The sequence below is a fragment of the Antedon bifida genome, chromosome 4, assembly GCF_963402885.1.
Source record: "Antedon bifida chromosome 4, ecAntBifi1.1, whole genome shotgun sequence".
Lineage (NCBI taxonomy): Eukaryota > Metazoa > Echinodermata > Crinoidea > Comatulida > Antedonidae > Antedon > Antedon bifida.
In genome coordinates, this window is record NC_136229.1 from 26,325,506 (window position 1) to 26,352,530 (window position 27,025).

The 27,025-nt window shown below is 34.0% G+C and overlaps 1 protein-coding gene across 1 annotated transcript; it reads left to right on the forward strand.

Moving 5' to 3' along the window:
• The first annotated feature begins 3,013 nt into the window (after positions 1-3,013).
• LOC144839605 (adenylate cyclase type 3-like) lies at positions 3,014-26,836 on the forward strand. Its single transcript, XM_078695038.1, has 21 exons — positions 3,014-3,133; positions 5,061-5,814; positions 6,857-7,006; positions 9,793-9,911; positions 10,119-10,230; positions 10,656-10,783; positions 13,701-13,859; positions 14,496-14,640; positions 14,932-15,036; positions 15,547-15,600; positions 16,072-16,193; positions 17,372-17,533; positions 18,498-18,702; positions 21,010-21,114; positions 22,201-22,343; positions 23,037-23,130; positions 23,374-23,532; positions 23,800-23,946; positions 24,263-24,485; positions 24,897-25,021; positions 25,222-26,836. The coding sequence occupies exons 2-21, from the start codon at positions 5,167-5,169 to the stop codon at positions 25,402-25,404; spliced, it is 3,288 nt and encodes a 1,095-aa protein (XP_078551164.1). The 5' UTR covers positions 3,014-3,133; positions 5,061-5,166; the 3' UTR covers positions 25,405-26,836.
• Positions 26,837-27,025: the final 189 nt, after the last annotated feature.

The window sequence follows — 27,025 nt, forward strand, 5'->3', positions numbered from 1 at the left end:
CTTGTTAATGAAATAATATAATGGAATTGAACGACGTCGTATTATGTTCACTATTAGCAATATCTTTATGTTTCAAGGCTACGTTCACACGTATTACATTTCACGGAACAAAATGGGGAAAAGTCACGTTGTAGCTTGTCGGTAGATTTTAGCTAATTTACAATAATGCGCAAGGATCCCGTGTTTGTGTAACATAATGTAAATGTAATAATTAGAAAATTCCGCCTCCTGAATTAATATTAGTTTAATACGCAATAAAATGTAATATTCATAGGCCTAATAAGATTGACAACGGTTTGTCATATAATTTGACAGCAGCTAGACTAAAGGTCTGTCTACACTATCAAACTTTATGTGACAAAAAATGTGATGTGCCTAAATATGGACATGATGATGTCATATCGCTACCATATTTGGGCATATCACTACCATATTAATTTGGGCACATCACACTAGTTTGATAGCGTAGAGAGAGCTTAACATTGATAATATTTAATCGTATGTAGGCCTATACGACACATACACTTGAAACCATTGACCACGTTTCCTCCCTGAGTCTGGGTTATCTTCTCCATGTTGTTATGTGTTACCCGCCCTTTTTTCGAATTACTTCATTCATCATCAACAACAAATTCTCTACACAACCAAAATATAAGATTTATCTTCATTAAGCTCTGTCTACACTATCAAACTTTATGTGACAAAGAAAAAACGTGATGTGCCCATGGACTCGACGATGTCATATCACTACCATTATTTAAGCATCACTACCATATTTGGGCACATCGTGTCATCGTTTAGTTACAAACTACTCAAAATGTATTTTTTTTAGGTTGACATATGAACTTGATATGTTGTAATATCTCTAAATGCTGATATTTGTCACCAGTACCTGTTGATGGTCTTTACTCGTGAGGCGTTGTCATGAGCACAAATACCTACATTAATACTTCATTTAAATTGTATTGTTATGCAAATGAGTTAGTTAGTTTCAGATATCTTTCAAGCTAGCAAGACGATCCCTTTTTGATTAATAAACTTATTATCAAATGATGATTTCTTTGCCAAAGGCAGTACATCAATTTAACATAAATTGTAATTTTATTATTTTTGTTTATTACATTTATTTCCTACACTTAGGAGAGTTCTGGTAACACGGAAAAAGCAATTTACACGTCTCTGCGTCGATAGTTAGAACGTACACATACGGTACTCTACAATAACTTCTTGACGTTAGGCCTATGTTAGATCTGCTTGTCAATAATTATTTTAGCAATATAGTGTGCATGATGTTAGTTATATATTTTTACTATTATAAAGTTTGTCCTTTCCTGCCTAGGCGTGCTATTCATTCATTCATTTTCTTTATTTCGGATAGAGCATCCATATACGAATCATAGAAAAAACAAAAAGAGAAACACTTTCACCAGGAAATTATTATTTAAGGCACTCGTACAATATGTGATTTCACTGAGTGAAGTCATACATTCAGATCAGATTCAGATCACTATTCACAATGAATACATAGTGTGTCTAAAAATAGAACTATTGATTCCAATAAAAGAATAAGTGAGTCAGTTAGAGCTCTATAAAACCAAAAGGTTCATTTAATCATTCTGATAACATCATGATATTTACTGCTGTCCTATCAATTCGATGGCGTCGTCTATTTCTTTCTTTACGAGTATTCTACTGCTATTGTGTAAGTTGTTGATGAGAAAACAAATAATGAATAGCACACCACTCATGTACGTGAATGATTAACATGATTCGTCTTATTTATTTTTTTATATTATAATACAGTACTTATCACGAACAAAACTTGATAAGATTTTTTTGTCTTGCATTCTGAATATTAAATTAACTTTTTCAATCTATCTAAGATCTTCTAATTCCTTTTTTTTATTTTCCATTTACTCATTGTTCACTGTTTAAATTTTAAGTTGTGTTATAAGAAGGATTGACACTTTAGCTTGGTTCCCACTGGGAGACGCAACAAGACGTAAGCGCTACGTAAGTGATTTGACCAATCACAGGCGATTGATTAATCGAAATGTCGGTTGTTATTGGCTACCTTTATTGCGTTGCGACGTAAGCGCCCCTTGCGTTGCGACGTAGGCCTAAGCGTAACGCAAGGACGTAAGGTAAACTCGCTTGCCTTGCGCTTACGTCCCCTGTGTTGTGCCCTAGTGAGAACCAAGCATTAGTGAGAATGTGGTGTGATGGAGATGAGAAATCTGTGTGAATTCTTATAGTTTGTGAGCCATTTATGTACTAAGCTACCTAAATGAGCACATACCGTGCACCCGACATAGGCTAATAATAATGTCGTTTCACTAAAACCTTGGCATTTGATTTTATGAAGATATGATATTGTTACTCTTAACAGGTGCAGTTGTCGCCAAACCATAGACAATGTCTTAATTAAAGCAAGTATAACGCTACCCCAGATTAAGAAATTAAAATCAATAATTTCAAACACCTGTACTTTTATCTAAAATAAAAATTCTGCATAAAGAAGAGAATTAAAAATAGATGGTCATATCATTGATTCAAATTATTCGCTATAGACCTTTCCATTCATTTGCATGGTATAACAACCTGTTGTATTGTAAGGAGTAAGACAAATGACCGCCGTGTCTCCGTGATATCATCAAATCGCCCACATTCAATATATTATGAAAATTATTCTCCATTTTCTTTTTGCAAGCAAAACTCGTCTTTAGCAAATTTCTATTGTCCAAAACTCGATCGATTGACCGTTGCCTGGTAACGATGTACTGTTGATGTTGTCATAACATTTTGCGATTAATTTGATTCCACGTCTTCTAATAGAAGATAGCTTTTTATGTACTTGATCATTGTCGAGATGCATGATTTTTATTGGATGGCGCGTATTCCGTGTCAAGAGCGACACAGCCCGTAGTGTAACAGTACAAGAATAATTAGGTACAAGCCAAGTCCGTGTAAACATGGTTGATTGCGATTGCTCTGCTGCATATTGTGTTGTGGATAATAATAATTTAAAATCATCTATTAAAGTACGATTGGGAACATCAAAATGTTAAAGAATTGTGTGTTTTGTCAATTGTTGCAACAATAAATCGTTACGTTGTAAGATACAATGGTTTTGGTAAGTTAGACTTTCATTTTGAATTTCAAACGCGGCTAGGTGATCCGCAATAAATAGGACTTCCTAGCACGTCCGGTCGGCATGTGTTTATTCATCACTACTTTATTATAAAATGTTTGGGTTATTGTTTGTTTAGACTTCGAACCTTACGAGTGAGGGTAATTTTATAATGCTTCACTCATGTAGCCTACAAAGCTGTTTTCGAAAGATATTAAATAATAACGATTATTCATATATTCATCTCTATCACTAAGTCTTTGCTTTGCTTACGTTTTGGTAGCAGTTAAACTTCAATCTCAATTATTATTATCATTAAGCCTTTATATCTCTAAACAATAGGATTAAATAGAATGTACTGTATCTATAATTTGTCCTATCATAAGGACATTTTGGAGGCCTAATACAGTGTTACATTGTATCACATGTCGTGCTGTATCATAGGCCATAAGCCTAATCTAACATAATACAGGAACTACATGTGAAACTGTATTGGAGAATTTGCCTATAAATACTGGACAGATAATAACAACTGTGAAGATTACGGCCAGGGAAGAAATTTCACTCTTCCCTCGTAGGGCCTATAAATGAGGAGAATCAAATGCGCTGGCACTTGGTCGAACGCTAAACAATACCGTACATATTGTTCAAAAGCGTAAACCAAAATTGTAGTACAAATGCTTTTTCTTCTTCTTCTACTATATCGTCAGTGTGAAACCACACGAAGTGAAAATACTAATAACGTTCAGTGCGTGCACGTCAACTCATCCATGTTCGTCTCGTCAAATGTCATGGACTATTATTGTCAAACGCATTGCTTGCTTGCGTCACAAGCGTCAAAGGCGAGGCGTAATTTTGACGAACGATTTCAAATGTGAACATCAAATCGAATGTGACGTTAAGCGGCAGTCAATTTTCAACTTCAGCGCGGCCGAATTCGGAGTTCGCGAAAGCTTCCCGAATTCGCGTGATTTGCTACGTATGGGCAACTTTTTTCAAGAGCGGCTCGTGACTCACTTCGATTTGTCGCTTCGCGTTTAAAAATGCTAAAAAGTGTGTGCACCGACCTTTAGGTCGCTCTAATGCTAATATTATATTATGTTGCATTGGAGACTCTTCAATATTCCACGCAGATGATTAAAAAATCTAAATAATCATTTGCTTTTATTATTGTTACCCGACTGGTACTGTATACTATGCACAGCACAATCGCAACATTCCTTTCTCTCAATACACCATCCTTTGAATAAGACGTAAAGCCGTTGATCCGGTGTATAATTCACTATGAAAACACAGAACAATATCTTGAAATATCATGGATCTTCTGCGGGTGTGCAGGTTGAAACTCTACTATATGGCTACTTTATTGGTCCTAGGGAATTTCCCTCATAAGTTTTCCGTAATCTGTGTAATGACCATTAAATATATTTACATTAGATAGCTGAACTGACCTTCCGTGTACCACCAAAAGTTGCATTAATTTAAGAAACGTTTTACGTTTACTTTTTCAATTCTGCATTGCAATGTAGTACTGTATATCTGGCTGAAGTATATACTGTAATATTATTATGTAGTAACGAAGTATGTCATCTCTGCGGAATTGGCTTAAAAGCGATTTTACGCAGAGTAAATTGACGGTTTCTCTAATTATCAACCATAATGGTGTAATGATTGTACAAGGCGGTATATAATTATACTAATGCATTTATATATCTATTTACATTGTCTTATTTGAAAGGTGTTTTTCAAAGCTATTGCATAACTAAGCCTTCATAACATTCATTTGAGGATACTTGTCCTCGGGTGGCACTCGAACCCACGACTTCCAGATCATAAGCCGGGCTTTCTACTAGAAAAATCAGTTTTGTGTAATAAATATTCTCAGTTTTTTTTTCTCATTTTAATGCGCTTTTTAACATTCATTTTACAGATAACGACTTGGATGAGAGATTGTGGATAAGCGTCCCTATCGTACTGGAAATCCAGTTGGGCTCAAATAGATTCCATTTAAAGTACAAGAATCAAAGACAGTCATAATGGATAAACCCGAGCCAATCATAGCTGATTACGACTCCACTTGCGAGTTCGAAATGCCGAATATGCTAAGTGGTCTTTACAGCAATGACAACAATAGCACCACGTCAATTATCAAGAAGCCATCTCTATTGTCTGTTTTTAAAAATCGTGTAATGAGCCGACGGTTCACCGAAGATGGAATGGAAGAAATGTACCAGGAATATTTTATCAGACAACGTTGGAGCTCCCTTCCCGTGTTAATAGCATTCGCTCTCTTATTCGACATTGCTGTTATTATTCTGTATTGTATCGATGACAACTTGGACGCAGGAGCCGTGATCACTGTCCAGGGCATAGCTCTTGTTGCTAACCTCATGCTTTTTTTCCTCTGTCAGTTTCGTTTGATATCAGACTTTTCTCTCACATACGTCATGCCATACGCCGTTTGGTGTCTTATTAATATTCAGACTTTTGCGGACCTGCTTATATATTATCATCCAATTGTTCCCAGTAGCGGCGTCGGTTGGCAAATCTTTTTCATATTTGGACTTTTTGTAATGTTGCCTCAAAAGCTAACAATAGTGCTAGCGTTAAACGCGCTGTCTGCGTTGACGCATTGCGTCATCATTGCTGCTTTGGCCAAGGACAGGGAATATATCGTACAACAGGTAGGCCTACGTATCATGCTAATTGAATGTGTTTCTTTTTTATTTCTCTAAAGTTCACAAAAAAACAAAAAGGTGAGGTGGGTAGTTCCTTCCCATGCCACATTTCCCTAGGTTTAACCAGGTACTTATTTACAGCACTGGGTGTTGTTACTTACCGTGAATTGAACCCATTTTACGTATGATAGTGTGACGCGATCGTGTTCATACCGCCTAATATAAATATTTTAGAAAATAAAAAAGACAAATCATTTAAATTTAAATAAAAATGTTTGCATATTTTTTATTTAATATTGTTATATTAATTTTTAGTTTTTATTAGAAAGATGTGATTTAAGAGAAAACATTTCACTGTAAGCCCTTAATACCATTGCACATTGTTGTATTCTCCCTTGATGATAAAAGAGAATGTAATTTATTACTGTCTGATAATTTAGAAAAAGAGCAACATTGTTATTACAAATACTATGCCTGCATAATACCTAATGATGTGCTGCTCCACATCATACCATATTAATGATAGAGTTTCTATTAAATCGTAATTAAATATACCATTAAGCCCCAGTAGTTTATTGTAGGAAGCATTTCTTTCAAGCAGGGAAGTCCAGTCTCGTGGAACTTATCTTCACTCCGCGGCTTTGTCACCTTCATACGTTAGGTCGTCATTGTTAATGTTTAAGCGTGGTTCCCACTAGAACGCAACGCAGTGATGTATTGACGCAAAGTGATGTATTTCGTAATCACAAGTGGGAACCGACGACGCAACAGTGCTGCAAAAATCGCAGGTTTGATTTCACGCAGGCGGGAGCAAACACAATTATTAGAAGGGCATTTTCTTACGTTGAGTAGGTTGCGTTACGTTGCGTCGGTAGTGGGAACCAAGCTTTAATAGCGATGTCGAAACTAAAAATTAGCGAGTTAACGATGGCTAGGCCTTTTAAATTGTAAACATAAACGGATCTCCATATGATTGTATACCCAATTCACTGTACACGTCTGGTTCGCTATTTTCCTCTATTGATACAATGTTTAATTTTGTTTCTAGTTGTCGGCAAATATACTTCTATTTGCGTGTGTCATAACAGTGGGTTCTATAAGTTTTCTTATGTTAGATAAGAAACAAAGACGTGCATTTATGGAAACTAAGAATTCACTTGAGCTTAAGTTGAAACTTGATGCAGAAAGGGAACGCCAGGTGAGTGAATACTTTACCTTATATATAGTATAGTATATAGTATAGTTATGACGACGATTCGGTTTCATATTCGTTGAACATTTTGGCACACAAGGCGTGTCATACTATACTTGCGTAATCTTGAATACAGTAACCAGAATAATTATGGACGACGATTCGGTCGAATTCGCAGAAAATAAACATTTGGCAGACATGGCGTGTCATACCTACAGTATACTTGCGTGATCTCAAATAACCATAATAACTAATGATACAGTATATAATAGTTTTTTTCTCATTTCTGCATTGTCATTAGATATTCTCGGTGAATTGGGTATTAATGATATTGTATACACGTTATGTCTGTATACAGAAATCTAGAGAAATTGTATCAAAATATATCAAAGTTACATAATGCCTAATATCTAGATGACTTGCGTTAGTAAGTTAACATGTATCTAGTGATAGTTGCAGAAGTGAAAAATACAAAATGAGACCAGATGTTTAGATGAATAATACACATACAAAAGTAAATACAAATAAAAGCACAGCAGATACCTAACCGTACTGAATAATTTAAATGCAGCACAAATTAATTCGTAAGAATGATATTACGGATATAATAATGTATAATATAAAGAATGGTTCAAGATTGTTTGGCTAACGTTGCATCCCACTGTAAGCCCAACGCAAGCAAATTGACCAATCACAAACGACAGTTAGAATAATCCATCGCCTTTTTGGTCAATTCGCATGAGACAAGATGAGAATAGAATCGAAATTATAATTAATCTAAACCAATGGATATTGTTATTTCACTGTTTTTCACTATTAATAATTTAGTTCCCGGTTAAACTTTTTACTTGATTAAATTATTTTCGCTATTGGAAATAAACTCTCTGATTCTCTTCATTCATTATAATGACAATAATTAAACTATACATTGGTTGACATGTTGAAATGCATTCAAGTTAAATAATAGGCCTATCTCGTATCTAGATGACTTGCGCTAGTCAGTTAAGATGTATCTAGTGACAGTTTACAAATCTTTTCAACTGCATTATATATTGGTATCATAACGTAAATAAATAACGTTAATTTAATGTGTAGTTAGGCCTATAGCAACAGCGAACGTGTGTCTGTGACCTAAAAGCATAATGCTCAGTATACAGTGATAAACAATTATCGTTCTGTCGTGTAATAACGTAGAGAAATTGCAAGACAAGTATTTCTCAATAGAAGAGTAAATTGAACCAAGGCAGGCATCTAATGATAAACATTTTTAAGATATTAGATTATCGATTTCCGCAGATTACTTTCTAAGATAGGCCAGGTCAGTGTGTGTAATAATGGTAAAAGATAATAGACGTAATTGGTCCGGTTTGGAGAAGGTCAAATGCATACAATTATTTTGATAGAACCACATCCACAAAAAAAATACACTCTCCATCGCAAAATAACGGGTTTAAAGCTCATCTACTCTATGAAAATGTGATGTGCCCATATATGATGACGTCATATCACTACCATATTTGGCCACATCACATTTTTTTGTCACTTCTTAAAATTTGATAGTGTATAGACGGATCGAGCTTAAACCCGTGGGCCATTTTTTAGCTGCAAGCGATCTTTTTTAAAACCGGTTCCAAAGAAAATCGTTCTTTTGAAATTTGTCGGCTTTACATGTTGTCTTTTAAGCTGTAGGCCTACAATAGTGTCTTATTTTTAAAGATGAATCAGGCCTAGCTTTCAGTCCAATGAAATGACGTTCAAATCAAACGTCCTACAATAATAATGATATTAAAACACCGCTGAATTTATAGAACAGTAGTAGGCCTAGAAATGACACCTGTAGAACCATCCATTGGCACACTTATTGCGAAACGATCATGCGGAAAATGTTTTTAACACTACAGCCAATCCCTATTTGAAGATGCCCCTTTAACAGAGGTGTCATGGGGAAATTATATATAATAACGTAGTCATAATAAATTGTATCACAATATTGAATGTCAGTATTCTATACAATATACGTCGGTGTATGTTTCATTGATTGCATTTATTTTCATTTTAGTTTCATTTAAAAACATAATCGATATTATCATATTTTTGCTTTATGCAAACCTTTTAAGGAAAGCAAATATTTACCGTACAATCTCGTGACTTTGTGTGGTCAATTGTGGATACGCACTAATTTTGTATAATTGCGGCGGAAGGATATATAACAAAACTTCATCAGTGGAGATGCGTGAATATATGTATCAGTTACATATTATTACATTTTATTTAATGCAGTAGTGTTAGTTTTTAAATGATTCAGTAGGTTAAACGTATAGGCTAAGCTAAACTTGTTTTTTACCAAATCATAGATGTGAGAAGTATATTGATTGTGTACAAAATGCGGCATAATAGTTTCCAAGTTTCTAAAGTGCAGTTTTTTGTAATATTATAACCACGTAATTTATTCATCACATGATAAATCGATATTAAATGAGGTCGTGATTGTATATCACTCAATTATGGTCATTTTAGGAAGTTACATATATAGGCCTAATAATCATGCTTCATCGACGTGTTTGTAGGTTAAGTCTGTGATGGTTCCCTCCCTGTAGACAAAATTAACTTTGCTAACTAAATTAATCCGTAAACCTCAAAAAACAAATCCAACATTTATTTTTATATATTATATTTTGCTATTTCTTATGTTATTCTTTTCATTTAATAATAATGTTTGTGGTGATTGCTTCCGAGTGTAAGCTCACTGGGCCTATGAAATGTAACATACCGTATTCTATCTATCCTTTTAGGAAGATCTTATGTTGTCTGTTTTACCAAAACACATTGCAGACGACATGCTGAAGACATTTGGTCAGAAAAATAAAGGTTCGTTCAGTCGCATTTACATCAGTCGCCATGAGAGTGTAAGGTAAGTAATATAAAAGTATTATACAATTACGATAACACCGAGCTGACGTTTTACTTTTTATCCAGTAGTAACTGGTAGTTGTGACAGTGTGTTAACGTTACTACAAAAGAACAGCCTATACATTATCGTAAAGTTTAAATACTATAACTTTCAGACGATCTTATCAATATTAAATATTGGATTATTATGTATTTCTATACCTCGTAGTATTCTATTTGCTGATATCGTGGGATTTACAGCTATGTCGTCAAAACTAACTGCTCAGGAACTTGTTAAGACGTTAAACGCTCTTTTTGCAAATTTCGACAAACTTGCCGAGGTAAGTCATTGCTTCCCGTTATTTTCAATGATTGAATAATTGTTCATTAAACGCTTTTTAAAGTTTATATAGAGTTTATATTTTGCAACTCGTGATTTATGCGCTTTTTTTGACAAATTAATTAAGGGCATACGAAAGATTAAGGAATTTACATTTTTTTTTATTCTTGTACGTGCATTAATACGAAAATGAAAATATAGGCCTAATTTTTATAGCGTAATACTTACATCGGAACACGTTCAGTACAATGTTCGTAACAGGATACAAGACATAATTTCAATCAACAAGTATAATGATTAAAGTTTTTAGGTGACTTGAGTTAGTCAGTTAGACTATGTCTAGTGACAGCCGCAGAATCGTGTGCCTAAAAAAAGAATAGGTAAAAGAAAACAAACAAGCTCACAATTTGTTCATTATTTTGACAGACAAATCAGCAATTGAGAATCAAGATCCTTGGTGATTGCTACTATTGTATATGTGGAGTTCCAAAACCAATACAATTCCACGCTGATTACAGTGTTCAGATGGGACTCGATATGGTGGTGGCCATAGCGTAAGATCTAATTGTTTCTATTTACGTTAACATCATCATTAACCCATTATTATTATTACTAGACATATCATTAATACAATTGTCTGCCCATTACCATCTTCATTAACAATTAATGTCCTGTTCACACGTTGATTTTGGTTCAAAGTTTGGTCAAATCGTGTTGGGTGACGACTTAAAGATTCTGTCAAAGGACTATGACCAGATTGGATTCGACGACGAGGTGCTTTTAAGTTAGTATCATCACTAGACCTACCATTAATACAACTGTCTGTCCATTACCATCTTCATCAACATATGAAGGTACTGCTCGAATACGTCGAATTTGTCCGCTGACCAAATTTCGTCAAATTTCTAGTTGCGCGTGACGACTTAATGATTTTGTCACGATAAAGCGAATCGTAAACCTTTTTTTAAATTAATACAATTAATCCATTATCCATTTTCATTAACATCGTGGATTTTATTGTAATTGTATATGGAATCAAGGACCAATATTAGTAAAGCTAATTAAAATAATTTCATTGTAAACTAATTCTTTAGTTCATTATGTTTAAACCATTACCGTTATTATAATATAATCATCAGCTTTGCATTATGGGGCTTTCATTATTGCGAACTAGGTTGTTATAAATGAGGTACTGTTCGCGATTTTTTTTTCCGTACGAGAGTTCCTCCATCGGTTAGTTTCGGACTCAATCGACTCTTCGGTAAGCCACCGATGCTCACTGATGCGTGACAACAACCACAAGACAAAACGTGAGCAGCTTTTTTGCACGAGTGACAGATTTATACATACTAGGCCTATACTATACTCACTGTAAATATACTAATAAATATTAATAGTAGTACTGAACCTCGTAGTTGTAATAATAGGCCTAGAATTTTAATAATATAATACTGTATAGGCAGCCACAAACCAATGTATGTACCATCAGATTCACAAACAGAAACACACACACACACACAGCAGCAGCATTTATTTTGTTAGTCGTCACAAGCAAGGCCTAGCTAGCCTAGTATAGCCCTACCTAACGTGTACGTGTGCTTCAAAATGTAGTACATTTCCATCTACAGTACTACTTTTTATTTTAATAAAATGAAGTAGTAGGTTAGAAATTATATGTACAGTAACACTAACAGATGTTTTTATCAAGAAAATTACAATTTTCTTCAGGTTTTTAAGTGTAAACATTTGAAAAAAAATGTATACATTACATAGCCTAGGCCTAGTAACATGTATTCTTGTAAGTTGTAATGTATAGAAACACATGCTTGCTTATAAAGCGTTTAATATTGTGTTAATTTAATAATTATTGATATCTTGGCCAGTGGAAATTTTGAATTAAAATGAACAAGTTTTTTTTTTTTAAATTAATTTCAGAAACCATTGACATTTTGTAAAAAAGATCAAATAAATCAAGAATATGGAATACAGAAAACCGATCTTCATGATAAGATGATAGTATCACATAAGCTTCCTGGAAAATTTGTTATTATTAAATGTATTTGTAGTCGTGTCAGTACCGTAATTGAATGTTTTTACTTTACATGTATTTTTTATGATTTTCCAAATTACATATACACATAATAAACAATAATATTAGTTGTAGGCCTATAATTTATTTAAAATACTGCATTGTTAATACAGTAATATAGTACTCACTAAACACATACATAATTTGATATAATATTTAGAATTCTTGTTCATTGCTGTTTTCATAATTGTATGTCTATTGTTAATCACTTTGTCGTACAGTATAAATTTATAATTTGTTAATCTTAGTATACATGGCCTTCATGATCTATAAGAAAAATAAATAAGTCCAAATAAAATATTAGTACATTTCGCAAACTCTCTTTTATTTTTTTTTTCAACGTAGAAAAGTACTTAATTGAAAGAAATTTTTACTCATACAAGAAATTTGATTCAAATAAAATTATTACAAGATGTTAGTACGTATCAGTTATTTTTTGTAATGTATTTTTAGGATTTTAATTGACCTAATTTATTTTAATGATATTCATAATTTGATTTATTAATATGATATACTGTAATAGGATTTAGGCTATATTATTTTTTATGTATTTGTTTTATTCTATATATAAATATAATGAATTTCTATTTTAAGTGGGCCAATACAATTTCTTGAATCTAGACTCTTGGAAAATATAAGTTTTTAATTTTAACGATAAAAAGTATAAAAACCATACACTGTGCATAGGAATTCCTACTGTACATAATCATTTTAAATTCAAAAGTAATACATGGCATAGGCCTACACAAGCTTGGCTAGGCTAGCCATGGGCTAGCTACAATACCATAAGAGAAAATAGCCCGAAAATAGCCTCTCGTTTGTGACAAAAGGTCGTTCAACTTCAAAAAATAATATCTGATACGGCCTACTATTGGGTCGTAGACCTAGGCCTAAATATCTTTAAAATGCTATTGGGTTCTTAATGTAATTACTAAGTAGGCCTAGTATTTATTAATTAATGTCAATAAAAGTTCGTATTAGTGTAGATTCTTTTTACTGTTGTGAGAGCCTGTGAAAGTAAGCTCGCGGTTTGTAAACTCTACTACAGTATTATGTTGTCACGCATCAGTGAGCTGACTTACCGAATACCGAAGAGAGTCGATTGAGGCCGAAACGAACCGATGGAGGAACTCTCGTACGGAAAAAAAAATCGCGTACTGTTCGCATACATTGATTTTGTTTGGTAGTTGTCGTCAAGGTATCGTTCGCTGGTCGATTCTACTTTGACACGAAGACACAACAGTAACATGCGAATGTTTAACGTTTTTGACGACTAGGGAAAAATGATAATGAAAAATGCATCAGTCCTAGGTTGTAAATCGACAATCACCAATCCCTGACATCACCCGACCCTCATCACTTATTCATTTTGTCTTTGACAGAGCTGTACGTGAGCAAACCCAAAGCGGTGTAGACATGCGTGTTGGGATACACACGGGTGCAGTCCTGGCGGGAGTAATGGGACAAAAACAATGGCAGTTTGACGTATGGAGTGACGGAGTAAAACTGGCCAACTGCATGGAATCTGGTGGCATTCCAGGGTAAACTATAATGTTTAATTACCTACATATCAGGTCTACCTGAGCATTCACTTCATTGACATACAAGCGCTATCTACACTATCAAACTAGTCAAACTCAAAAAAAGGTGTGATGTACCCAAATATGATAGCGATATGACGTCATCTTATCCATATATGGGCATATCACATTGTTTTGTCACATACAGTTTGATAGTGTAGGCAGCTTTGTGTTAATAATGTAAGAAGTTAAAATCTTAAGTCTCTCTTTGGGGGAATCTTTGTCTGTATTCGATATTTATTTACGTCTATCATTAAACCAATGAGAGTGTTACGTCAGCGGTGACCTTTAGACTCAACTTATTACTTATTAAAGTGAGACATAACATCATTATTATTTTCTTTACTTTTCTCTCGTTAACTATTAACAATACTGTTTTTCCAATATGTTTTCCTTTAAATAATGTACTTTGGTAAATTATGTACGTATTATCATAATGTTATGGATATTTTCATAGGGTTATTGGCATCTTACTATTTGCAAACATTTTCTAAAATCATCCGCTCTCGAAAATGTTCAGAAATGACATCATTATTTTTTAGAGGCTTGGTTATTTTTTATGCTAAATTATTTCACTTTTGATATTTGTATAATTAGGAGGGTACACATATCTCAAGCAACGTACGAGTGCCTTAGTGACGAGTTTGAGGTGGAACCAGGTGAAGGAGAAACAAGATCAGATTATATTAAACTACAAAATATCAAGACTTACCTGATAAAATCAGTTAATTCTAATAAAAAGGTAAATATTCTTTGTTTTCATTTTAAAAAACGACTCGACGGTATATGAAACAAAAGAATGCAATCTACACTAGCACATTCTTGTATACAAACTATGAGTTTTCCACTTTTCTAGTGTAGGCCTACCAGTTGACAAACTTAGGAAAATTACAGAAAACAAGTTTGTAAAAGTCTACACTAGCACAATTTTATTCTATATATAGGCCTACTAGAAGTATTTTAAAGTCTTTAGATAAGAGTTATGAATCGACAAGTTTTCAGAGAAAATGAAAAGTGTTGTGAATTTTCACAGAAGCTTCTGCAACCATCGTTAACATTATCTGATGTAAAAACAAGTGACAATGACAACAACATTCCAGTGATTGATTTGAACAACCCTACTACAGAATCAACGAAGGTAGGTACCGATGTATTGTCGGTCGGTCTGTTTGTGCGTGCGTGTCTCTGCTCGCTACTTGTAGATTGTCAGACACAACGAATAGAAATACTAAATTAATGACGCACGTGTAAATAAATGCGGTGATGGTTTTATCAAGGTTTGAACGCGCGCGTGCGTGTTATCTCCATAACTCACGTTTTTCATGGACACTGTATAATAATGTGTTTTATTAGTACAAGGTGATAACGCATCGCGGTGTCACAAACTTATATATATCCATATATCAGTCGTATTCGGTTATTAATAATAACAATATTATGAATAGTAAACGATTAGTAAACGAATTACAATAACACTTCACAGTCAGTGACGTAGATAGTTCTAATAAAAAAGATAGATATCTCAATTTTTGTTTAGGTTGATATTGAGTGATGTACGTCGAGATAATTTATCAAGGTTTTTGAACAATGTATTATCTATAATATGTTAAATGTCAGACTATTTAGATGGCAATTTGTTTTTCTTCAGAATACAATGCTTGACTATGAAGACGAGGATGGCATTCCAGTTATCGATCTGAAGGTTTTTATTATTATTTATTCTGTGATCATTTTAAAGAACGTTCAATTTGCGACGACCTAGTGGGCCTACGACGTCATGTAAATGTATTGTGCGCATGCGTTCGATTTGGTCTTTTGTGAAATCTTCTTCTTAATGAAATTAAACTGTATTATTTTTCTTGTTTTAAGTGTTTTGTATGTTCTATCTCTTCATATGTAAACATATTTATAATATTTCCCCCTTTTTTTTTTTTTTTGGAAAACCCCCAATTTCGTCGATTCTACGTCCAGTCACTTCTCTACCATAATTAGTGTATACAGTAAAGGCCTACTAAAAACTAAATCAGAAGGCCTACTAAATATCGATCACGAGGGTATGATGACGGCACCCTCCTTCCACATGCCAGGCCACTGTACAGCGTCTCCAAACACTAAACATTTGCCTGGTTTTATTAACGCTTTTCTGTACTTATATTTTATTGAATTATTTCAGAATCATAAAAACATGGATGATAAGATGGTTAAATTTAATAAAGAAGTAGAAAAAACAAACGAAAAAGAAGATTCGAAGGATAACACGCTAAGGGAAGCACTTATTGAAAGAGAAGATGTCTCGTAAGTTAATTCTTTTTTCAAATAATTTTTTCTCAAAGATTTCGTCTGGTTCAATTAACCACTCTCTCCTACCGTTAGGCCTAAATGTCTTTCAAAACAAGGGAAATTAATATAATAAACCACCGAAAAGAACATTCTTGAGAAGGGCGGTGTGGTAATAGTCAGAATAAGATGTATCAGTACACTGTTAAAGCCTGTTTGCTACTAGTTGAATTTGTTCGTCGTGACAATCGAAAGTGTCAGCTTATACGCAATCATGTTTCCATCTTCCAAACCCCTCTATGTAGCAAATTCCAGTTCCTTTTGGGATTTTCGGAGTTCGAATTGTTTCTACTCTTTGCGAAACGAAAAAAGTCACCTAGTGGAAAACAGGCTTAAAGCAGTAGGTGTACAAGTTGTGTGCAACCAATAGACTTCGGTGTACTGGCCTATACTATGGAGCGCCAACAAACGCTAAAATACTTTAGCTGTGTATGGCGCCCCATACTATACGGCCCGTGTCGATTATTATTGATTAGAACGATTACAGTTGCTGCATTGTTATTATAATATAAAACGCTATAATTACATACACCTTTTACATACGAAAACATTGATATACTTTAACCTAGAGCATAATTTCCGGACAATATTTATTATTCTGTTTTATGTAATACCAATATCATTTTCTTCTGAATTGTACTAAGCCTATAAAAAGCCTTCAGAAACGACAATCTATTCCAAAAACTAATTATGATTTTCAAAATATTTCCAATAAATGTATTTTATGGATAGCAATTAACACTGTGTACTCAAAGCAAACAATCATCTTTATCGTGTAACACTAATTAGACTCACGATTTTTATAATTGTTACAAAATGATGGCATCTTTTATAATGATTAATAGAGTATAAATACACTGTAGGTCATAATTTGTATTCTGTAATTCAAAGTCCGGAAGTGGAAAAACGGTATGCAGTTATAATATAACTGTAATAAAGACGAGGATGTCATATTATGTCGACATATTATGTCGTAGTTTTTCCTATTATTTATGTAGTCATTTGTCGATCTGTCTCTTTTTCTCTCTTCTACGTCCTCTAAAAAAGCATTAATCCTCATAATATTATAATTAGGCCTATAGTTTAATATGTATTTTTCAGGGATTTTATCATATATTTGTTTTAACTTTTCACAGAATCATGCAAAAGACAGTCAACATAGTGACGTTACGATTCAAAGATAATGCACTAGAGTCCCGGTTCCACCACGAGAAGGAGCGTCAGAGTGCTGTTGCTATCTTTTGTTCTGTCATCATCATGCTGTTTGCATTTTTTGCTCAGTTGTGTGTGCTACCAAGGTAAAACACAAAATATCAATATTTGCTTAGGTTAGTTTAAATGCTTCGGTTAGTTAGTTTAAAATGCATCTGTTAGTTTAGTTTAAATGCTTCGGTTAGTCAGTTTAAATGCATCTGTTAGTTTAGTTTAAATGCTTCGGTTAGTTAGTTTAAATGCATCTGTTAGTTTAGTTTAAATGCTTCGGTTAGTTAGTTTAAATGCATCTGTTAGTTTAGTTTAAATGCTTCGGTTAGTTAGTTAAAATGCATCTGTTAGTTTAGTTTAAATGCTTCGGTTAGTTAGTTTAAATGCATCTGTTAGTTTAGTTTAAATGCTTCGGTTAGTTAGTTTAAATGCATCTGTTAGTTTAGTTTAAATGCTTCGGTTAGTTAGTTTTAATTGAATCTGTTTGTTTAGTTAAATGCTTCGGTTAGTTAGTTTAGAACTCCCTGGTTTAAATTATTCGGCTAGCTAGCCAAATAAAAAAGATTAATTTCCCGTCGACTCCTTTATAACATTTGAAGCCATACGATGAAACAGTCGTTATTTTTGTTATCGTCTTTTTAAGTTTATCAATATTTAACCAAATCAAAAAAATTTGAGAATGGTGGGTTCTTTCTTTTTTTATTGCTAAAAACCTTTCTTAAGCTTGTTATCTAGTGCGCATGCGTATTAAAATGTTCACCTACACCTGAAAATTATTTAAAAAAAACTCAGGATTGTTCGTTTCGCGGCATTGCCGGCCGCACAAAGATTTAATCTTTTTTTTATTCGGTCGTCATCCATGTTCTATATTTCAATTTGTATGTTTGTAGGCCTATGTTGTTTTTTTTTCATATTGTTTGTCTGTTGGACAAATATTTTCCTTTACATTGATTTGAACTGTAAGACAAAATATAAAAATATCATATTAATACATTTGCACTTTTTAAAACCTATTTAATCCCATTCAGCACCATAACCGCATTCTATTCCTTTTTGCAGGTCAGCCATTACGTTCATCACCTTCGTCATGGCAATGATAGTTCTAGGAATTCTTTTTGTAGTGTCTCTTGCTACGAACATCCCTAATCGATTTCCTCCTAGAATGGTGAAATTTTCAAATGACATAGAAACGACAAGGTGGGCGAGGATTATGTGTGCAACATTAGTAATTAGCGCTATTAGCATCGCTGATGTTATAGATACGGTAAGTGTGTGTGTGTGGTGACTAAGGAACTTTTGATCTGCGACGACATATGAACTAGTTACGTCATATATTATTGAAACTGATTCTTTATTGGCCATAGCGAGTTTCAGCTCCTGAAACTGTAGATGAAGGAGACGATAATTTTCGCTAATGTGTGGTTTCCCATAGAGACGCAATGCAACGACGTAACGCAACGTAAGGGATTTTTCCAATCACAAGCGATGGATTATTCGAACTGTCGCTTGTCATTGGTCAACTCGCTTGCGTTGCGTCTACATCCTTGCGTCGCGTCCTAGTGGAAACCAAGCTTACTGGACTGCGCATACGGGGACATCGGGTCGTTATTCTTTGGCTTAAGATTCTATGTCCAACCAACGACCACGATACAATATGCGTGATGTCTTCGTTGCAAATCGAAAGCTCCTATTAAACTACACTACAATAACATGTAGGCCTATTCTTTAGTAGGTCCATATAAATTATGTGTTTTAATTGTGTTTCACATTAACATTATGACTGGTCATCACATGCCACAAGGTTACATTCTAACTGACCACTCGCATTTGTAACATATTACTCGTATTATCATAACAGAACGCTCGCATTAAAAAACCTCGATCAATCATACATAACCTATAATATTATAAGATTGGTAAGAAACAATTTATATTTGTTTTTAGTTTGATTTTCATTTTGTTAAATCATTATCGTCATGGCTACGTTAACGTTATATACTCTTTCAATATCCACTCGATCTATACAAATAAAAAAAAAGAATATAATAACCTTCTTAGCTTTGATAGTTATATAAATGGATCGTTATGTAATTAATAATAATAATGCCATATTCATCACCCGATACACGGCATAAACAGCAAACTGTATCGTGTCTTCAGACAGCAACATTCGTCCCATTTATGTAATACTGTACAATACGGAGCTAGAAATAAGTTGAATTTCTTAATGCTGTAGGGCTATACCGTCTCCTGACAAATATACAGTTTCAAAAGAGTCGACGCATTTTTTTTTGCCGGCTGGTTGGTTGGTACGAATAGCTAAACCCGTCCTAGTACTTATATACTTTAGAGAGATTTTTTAAGAGGGTTAGGTTAAGTTAATAATTAAGAGTTGATATTGTCGTCTACAGACATAGAGAGAATTGGCTGTGTATAGTAAACGATTATTGTTTGGCCTACAAGCATAATGCTTGGTTTCCACCAGTGCTGCAACGCAATGACGATAAGCGCAACGCAAGTAAATTCGACCAGTCACAATATGTTTATACTGTTGCTTGTCATTTGTCAACTCCCTTGCGCTGCGATTTAAATTGCTCTCTAAAAAGAAAGACTCTCTTCAATGTGTTTCTTAAACTATAATAATAGACGAGCCAAGCCTTTTCAACTCAATTTGTTAAAAAAGATATTTTTAGATCATGGAGAGAAAGGCTAATGATGTCTTCTGCGTGTAAATGTACACCTGCAGCGTTTAATAGACGGAATTAGTCCGTTTGGTGTGAATCATTGTTTGTTTCAAATTAACATATTAATGAAACAGCTTCTAACATTGTCTGTCATTAATCAATGTCTTTAAACGGCTCGACAATGAATCTTGTAGAATTAGCACATAATGAATGTAAGAATTGATTTTTGTTTTTTTATAAACGGTGGCACATACTTTAGGCGCTTGTAGATGTACGTTAACAAATTATATAACACTTTTCTTTTCGCTTTATGGAGTGACTTCATGACTTCAACATTAAGGTCAAAGTACTTGAGTAATATGAGCCACTGTATTGTTAAGTACATATTATATTGAATATAACTTATTTTCTCAAAAACGTGTCTTCCCTAAAATGACATACTGTACTAATATATTCAGTTCATTAAAGATAATATGTCCCACTGAAATTTTGTTTAACATTATATTTGTTGAAAATTCCATTTTGTCACATAATAGTTATTCACTTTGACCAAAAATTGGATCGAAACAAGAACAACCATTATTTACTGTAAGTTAAAGTCTGGAAGTCAATGGGGTTTTGGTTGAATTTAACCGTTTATTTTGCCTTTACTAACTACGGAAGTCATAAACTTTGTTAAATTGCTAACTAGGCTATTCAAAGTATATTTTGTAAAATTCAATCTAAATTGTTCATGTTTTTGAGGGAAAATACATCTTTAAAGGAAACTGTTACTTACAGATATGGTCCTCCAACATTTCACAGTGGTTGGGATTGGCTCTCTAAAGTCCTAAATCCCAACGTCAACCCGCTTTGGTTTCATAATATTATTGTATTTCATTTTGTAGCTTAATTGTAAAACTGGCGGTAACTACACAAGCGAAGTGCCAAAACCAAGTGACAAAGAATGTCTATATGCCCAGTATTTTAACTATATCGCCATACTTGTTCTGGTAAGTAATCTTTGCCAACTACATTACTCTCAACCTCTAATGTTACCACACTTCCCATATAAACGTGTCAACAATGCGGTTAACATTAATTACTATATTTCTTTGGTGGTCGATCTCTATCGTCACCCTCCATTTTACAACCTCCATTTTACAACCTCCATCTTCTATCTATGTTTTCAACTTCTATCTTCAACCTCCATCTTATAATGTCCAATCTATGTGGTCAATCTCTATCTTAATCTCACCTTACACCTTCAACATCTATATTCAACTACTGTGTTCAATCTCCATCTTCTATGTTCGATCTCTATGTTCAATCCCTATCTTCAATCACACCTTCAACCTCTATCTTCAACTTCTATGTTCAATCTCCATCTCCTATGTTCAATATCTATGTTCAATCTCATCTCACGCATTCAACCTATATTTTCAACTTCTATCTTCAGCCTTCATCTTCTATGTTCAATCTATGTGTTCAATCTCTATCTTCAATCTCATCTTCAACCTTCAACCTCTATCTTCAATCTCATCTTTAACCTTCAACCTCTATCTTCAATCTCATCTTCAACCTTCAACCTCTATCTTCAATCTCATCTTCAACCTTCAACCTCTATCTTTAATCTCATCTTCAACTTCTATCTTCAACATTTATCTCCAACCACCATCTTCAACCTTCAACCTCTATCTTCAATCTCATCTTCAACTTCTATCTTCAACATTTATCTCCAACCACCATCTTCAACCTTCAACCTCTATTTTCAACTTATATCTTCAACCATTCAATTTATGTTTTTCTTCAATCTTATCTCCAAACTCTTAATTTTTAACCTCTATCTTCAACCTCTCGATTTCTATATTCAATTTTATCTCTATTTCAATCTTTATTTTCAACATATATCATTAATACCTTCAACCTCTATCTTCAACTTCTTTCTTCAATCTTTCTTTTCAATCTTTATTTTTAATCTCATCATTTATCAACCCTTTTGATCAGGTGTGGATCACTTTTGAAATTCAAAATATTTTTAAATATAATTAATATTTGTTATAATTCTGAAAGTGTCTCTCCATTTTTTCTACCACTAGATTGGAATTACAGTTTTAATTCAGATAACTCACTTGGTAAAATTACTGATGATGACAATCACAACCATTGCTTATTGTCTCATCAACCTTTACTTAAAACCTGAACTTTACACTCGGTATGATGAATACGCTGTCACGTTCTTGTAAGTAAACTTCAGCAAACTTTTTGCTTAAAACTCTGTCTACACTATCAAACTTTATGTGATGTGCCCATACGAAAACGATGACGTCATATCACTACCATATTTGGGCACACAAAACTACTTTCATAGTGTAAACAGAGCTTTAGGTGTGTTTAGCAAACGAGTTCATTTTATCTTTAAGGAATTAACTTCAGATTTAAGAAAGAAAATACATACGACATATTTGCTTAGGTTATTTTCCAAACTAATTAATAGAGATAATTAATTGACTAAAAGGTTAAGACGATTTTTTGGTTAAATATGATTTAATATCTTTAAACCTATCCTAAATCCCACAAATAAAGTAGTTTTCTACTATAGCTGATGGGTTTTCACATAGAGGCAAGTTATACAGACATAAGCAACTGAAGAAAATATATATTTAGACCTAACTAGTAGACGAAATTTTGTCTGCTGGCTAGGTACAATTGAGCATAACATTTTGATAAATTTGGCTTATCTAGCTTTCGCTGATGATGATGATGATGATGATGATGACCCGGGGAGTTCTTTTTAACGCTAAGACCACCTGGCTACGGGCTTGTTAAAACTCTATCAAAACACTACTATCTCATGTCCTTCCCTTTCTTTGAACTGTAGTATCCACACAGAAATATAACCTCAACTATTTTTTTTGTTCAATTGTCTTCTCAGAGATAGCAGTCAACTTGTACCAAGTGCCAGTCAATATGCTTTGACACTACAAGTAATAGTGGCGACCGTTGCGCTATTATATTTCAATCGACATGTAAGTATGCCCTATTACAAATGTTAGAATGTGCTGCCTTTTGACCATGATTGGAGACCAATCATTCAATCATAGACTTACCAAGATGTTATAATTCAGCTTAATCTTTTCTCAAATTTCTAGTAAAATTGCAAAATTGTCATTGAATAGGAAAACTATATACTGATCCAATTTTCTGGTAACATCATTCATAAGTAATCACCGGCAAAACTAATATAATTACAAACATTTATTTCTACTTAGCTTGATGCCACGATTCGAAAACTATTTTACTTCAAAACTGAAGCCAAAATCCAGAAACAGAAAGTAGAGGATCTTCGTACCAAAAATGAATTACTTATTAGGAATATTATGCCAGCACACGTTGCACAGCATTTTATGGGTGGCAAGAAACAAGATGAGGTATGTACCGTCTGCTTGTTTTTACAGTCTGAACCAATCGCCCGACCAATCGCAAGGAAACGCCTAATTAAAAATACGCGCATCTTTAACCAATAGCAGCACGAAAAAAAAAAAAGAATAGTCTAGTCAATCAGCTCAATAAATATATGCCATAGATAGCGATATTATGATACTCTAATTAAATACGATAATATAATATAATTATATTTTTACTGCACATTTATTTCATGTCTTATTGCATATGCATTATTGGTTTTGTAATTATAGGAATTGTATTCACAAGATTATAATAGCGTCGGGGTTATGTTTGCGTCGATTCCAAATTTTTCTGATTTCTACAGCGAAGATGACTACAACAATCAAGGGACTGAATGTCTTCGATTTCTCAATGAAATCATCAGTGATTTTGATGAGGTAAGATTCTTAATTTTTGTGAGAAATTTGCGACTAATGAAGCTAGCGTAGAACTGAATACTGCGCATGTTAAACAAACGTGGGACTAGGAAATCAATCAGAATTAAGTAAATTGCTAGTTCGAATCTTATTTTAATGCTCGACTGTGTTAAAAAGATGATTATGGATGCGCACCTAACATCGTTGACGTCTGCCCCGTAGTCGCATGTGTGAGAGACCCCCAAGATCTATTTCTTTGTACAGTATATTATACTTCACCAAATTGTAAGTCTACCATACCACGTATTTGAATTACTTTTCTGTATTTCCTTCCCAGCTTTTGAACGATCTTAAATTTAAGAACGTCACAAAGATCAAGACTATCTCCAGCACTTACATGGCAGCGTCTGGATTGGCTGCCGACAACTTCCGTGCAGTCTATCAAGACGATAAAGTCACGTGGCATCACCTGGCAGAATTGCTCGAGTTTGCTCTAACGATGAAGGAAACACTGGATACGATAAATCACCAGTCATTCAATAATTTCATTCTTAGGATAGGTAAGAATTATCAAATATATAATTTAATTTATAAAGTTTGTCTTGTTTTATGTTGTTGTAGTATTCTTTTACGTTTTAATAATGTTGTTACAAAAGCTCAAAGTATATGTCATGACACGCCATTTGTGCCTAAATGTTTATTTATCATTGTACTGAGTATACACAGGGAAGAGTTCCCTGGTATACAGTACCCTACAATTGCATCAGAGTACAACAAAACACCTGACAAATAATAGTAGGCCTACATTTTCTTCTAAAAGCACGTGGTAAAAAAATCTGGCCGTTTTCGTTGAAGAGCCCTCTCTAATCCCCCATGTATTTAAACTACCGCGAACGTGTAAACTAAACAAATAAAATAAATACTGTTATGTTTGACTATTAACTCCTTTGTTATTTTTTATTATACATTAGGGATCAACCATGGTCCAATTTTAGCTGGTGTCATAGGAGCCCGCAAGCCCCATTACGATATTTGGGGCAACACGGTAAACGTGGCAAGTAGAATGGAAAGTACAGGCGACCTTGATAAAATCCAGGTACAGTGTATTATAAGAAATTTACATTTAACATACACATTTGTTCTAGTGGTTCATTATGCATTGCTGGAATAGTAATATGCCTTATACCTTGTCTGCACACAAGGATCTAGTGACAGAGATAACATGTGTTAAATGTGTATCAACATGACTTTCGCCAGGATATAAGAATATTGATAAAATTATTATTTTGTTGTTAGATGATAGCAGCGACAAAAGACATACTTCGTAAATTCGGATATACATTCAAACGAAGAGGGGTCGTTAAGGTCAAGGGAAAGGGCGAGCTTGAAACATTTTTCTTTGATGGAAAAGAGGAAAACTTCGAAGAAAAGAGGATGGTAGATTTACCGAACTCAATTCCATGTCTAGGCCAACTGTGATTACGTATGAATTAAGGTATCATAGACAGAGACGCTACGTGACAGCACAAAAGACGAGGCATACTACGAGTCCGAGTTGTTTAACATTTGTAGATGGGCCCAGGTTTTGAAGAAAGGAGATGAAGTCCCCGACAAAGTTCTCTCCTAGAAAAACATGTCATACTCAAGTTTTACCGTCCCGTTTTCACCTTTCAACTCTACCTCTGGAAAGGCCAAGGGTAGTATAGTTGTAAGGAAGCATGCAGTTACACTATGTCCAAGCGGCAGGATTGATTCCTTAATACAATAATAATAATATAACAGCTAAATAGTTCTTTTGCTGTTAAGTGTTACTCTGTAAATGGTCGTTAATGATGATCTATCTGAATCATTCTTGAGCACTCTGGGTTGGGACTAATTAAATATGAATTACGTATTACATATCAATTTCGATTGTGGAAACAAGCTTTAGATATTAGTGTAACAGGTTCTGGATAGGTAATACAGTATTAGTGTGTACAACAAATTGATAGCCTGCGATAGCTTCCATGGCTATAATAATTTGCCTCTTTGCCGCGTAAGCGCGATCGCGGCCGAACTCAATGTTTAGATGTACCAAGAGTTGATTTATTTGGACCAATAGATGGTGTCATTTATTGTATGTTTTGAAAGTGTCTTAAGCTAAGGGAGGAACTGTCCCGTCTCATACGAAGCCTTTAATTTTATTTTGCAATATACTATAGCTATAAATATTTTTATATAATAATGTGTATATAATAGTTTATAAATAAAGATGTATATCTACACAGAATTACACAGTACGGTACCGTTAGAAATTGATTTCCGTCCAATAGCAGCATAGTGCAATGGCCGTCCTAAACAGCTTTCCCTCGAATTAGTCTGGTAAGAGTAGGATGGCCTCTCAATAAGTGTATATATTGAAATCGTATTTGAAAGTACAGTAGGCCTAGCCTTGGTGTATTAAAATAAAAGGGTATTTTATATAAATAGTACTACTAGTAGGCTACTGTACTATATTGTATTTTAAACGCATAATGGGCAATTTTCTGCCGACGGAGGTGCTTAATATAGAACTAAATATACTTGTTTATTCTATAGGTCTAATTACTCTTATTAGTTGTTGTCATGCCTGGGCATGTGTACGATATATACTTTTTATAGGCCCACAGTAGGCGGCCTTCCTACATAAATAAAATGACAGTTTGCCATTGAACACATTATCAAAGCAACAAGAAATCATGTGCAATAAGAATGTCTGTACAGGTTTGTTATGTAAGGCCATTGTCGATCAATATTCTACGAATAAATGTTAAATCTCAAATGCGATATTAATCTTAGACGATGATTGTATTGATTACGCGCGACCTAACAAATTCGTTTGTTATTAACACCTATAGTAGTGACGTCACACTACATTATATAAGCTACAACAGTGACGTTAGTTATTATATTTAATATATACCTATTGTACAAATTTATAGGATTTATTGTCAATTTTATGAAAAATAAAGTTTAATAAAAGCAGACTGGTTTTTATTTTAACAATAATTGGGGCACATCCCTCATACATCGTCCCCACCGACCCACGGACATTCATTGGGGCGCATTCCTCATACACAGC

What these genes read in the sequence shown, in the direction of transcription:
- LOC144839605 (XM_078695038.1), top strand. Translation starts at nt 5,167, where the DNA reads ATGGATAAACCCGAGCCAATCATAGCTGATTACGACTCCACTTGCGAG. An exon ending in CAGTTGTGTGTGCTACCAAG is followed by an intron (nt 17,534 to 18,497) that starts GTAAAACACAAA and finishes TCCTTTTTGCAG; the next exon opens with GTCAGCCATTACGTTCATCA. An exon ending in ATATCGCCATACTTGTTCTG is followed by an intron (nt 21,115 to 22,200) that starts GTAAGTAATCTT and finishes TTCTACCACTAG; the next exon opens with ATTGGAATTACAGTTTTAAT.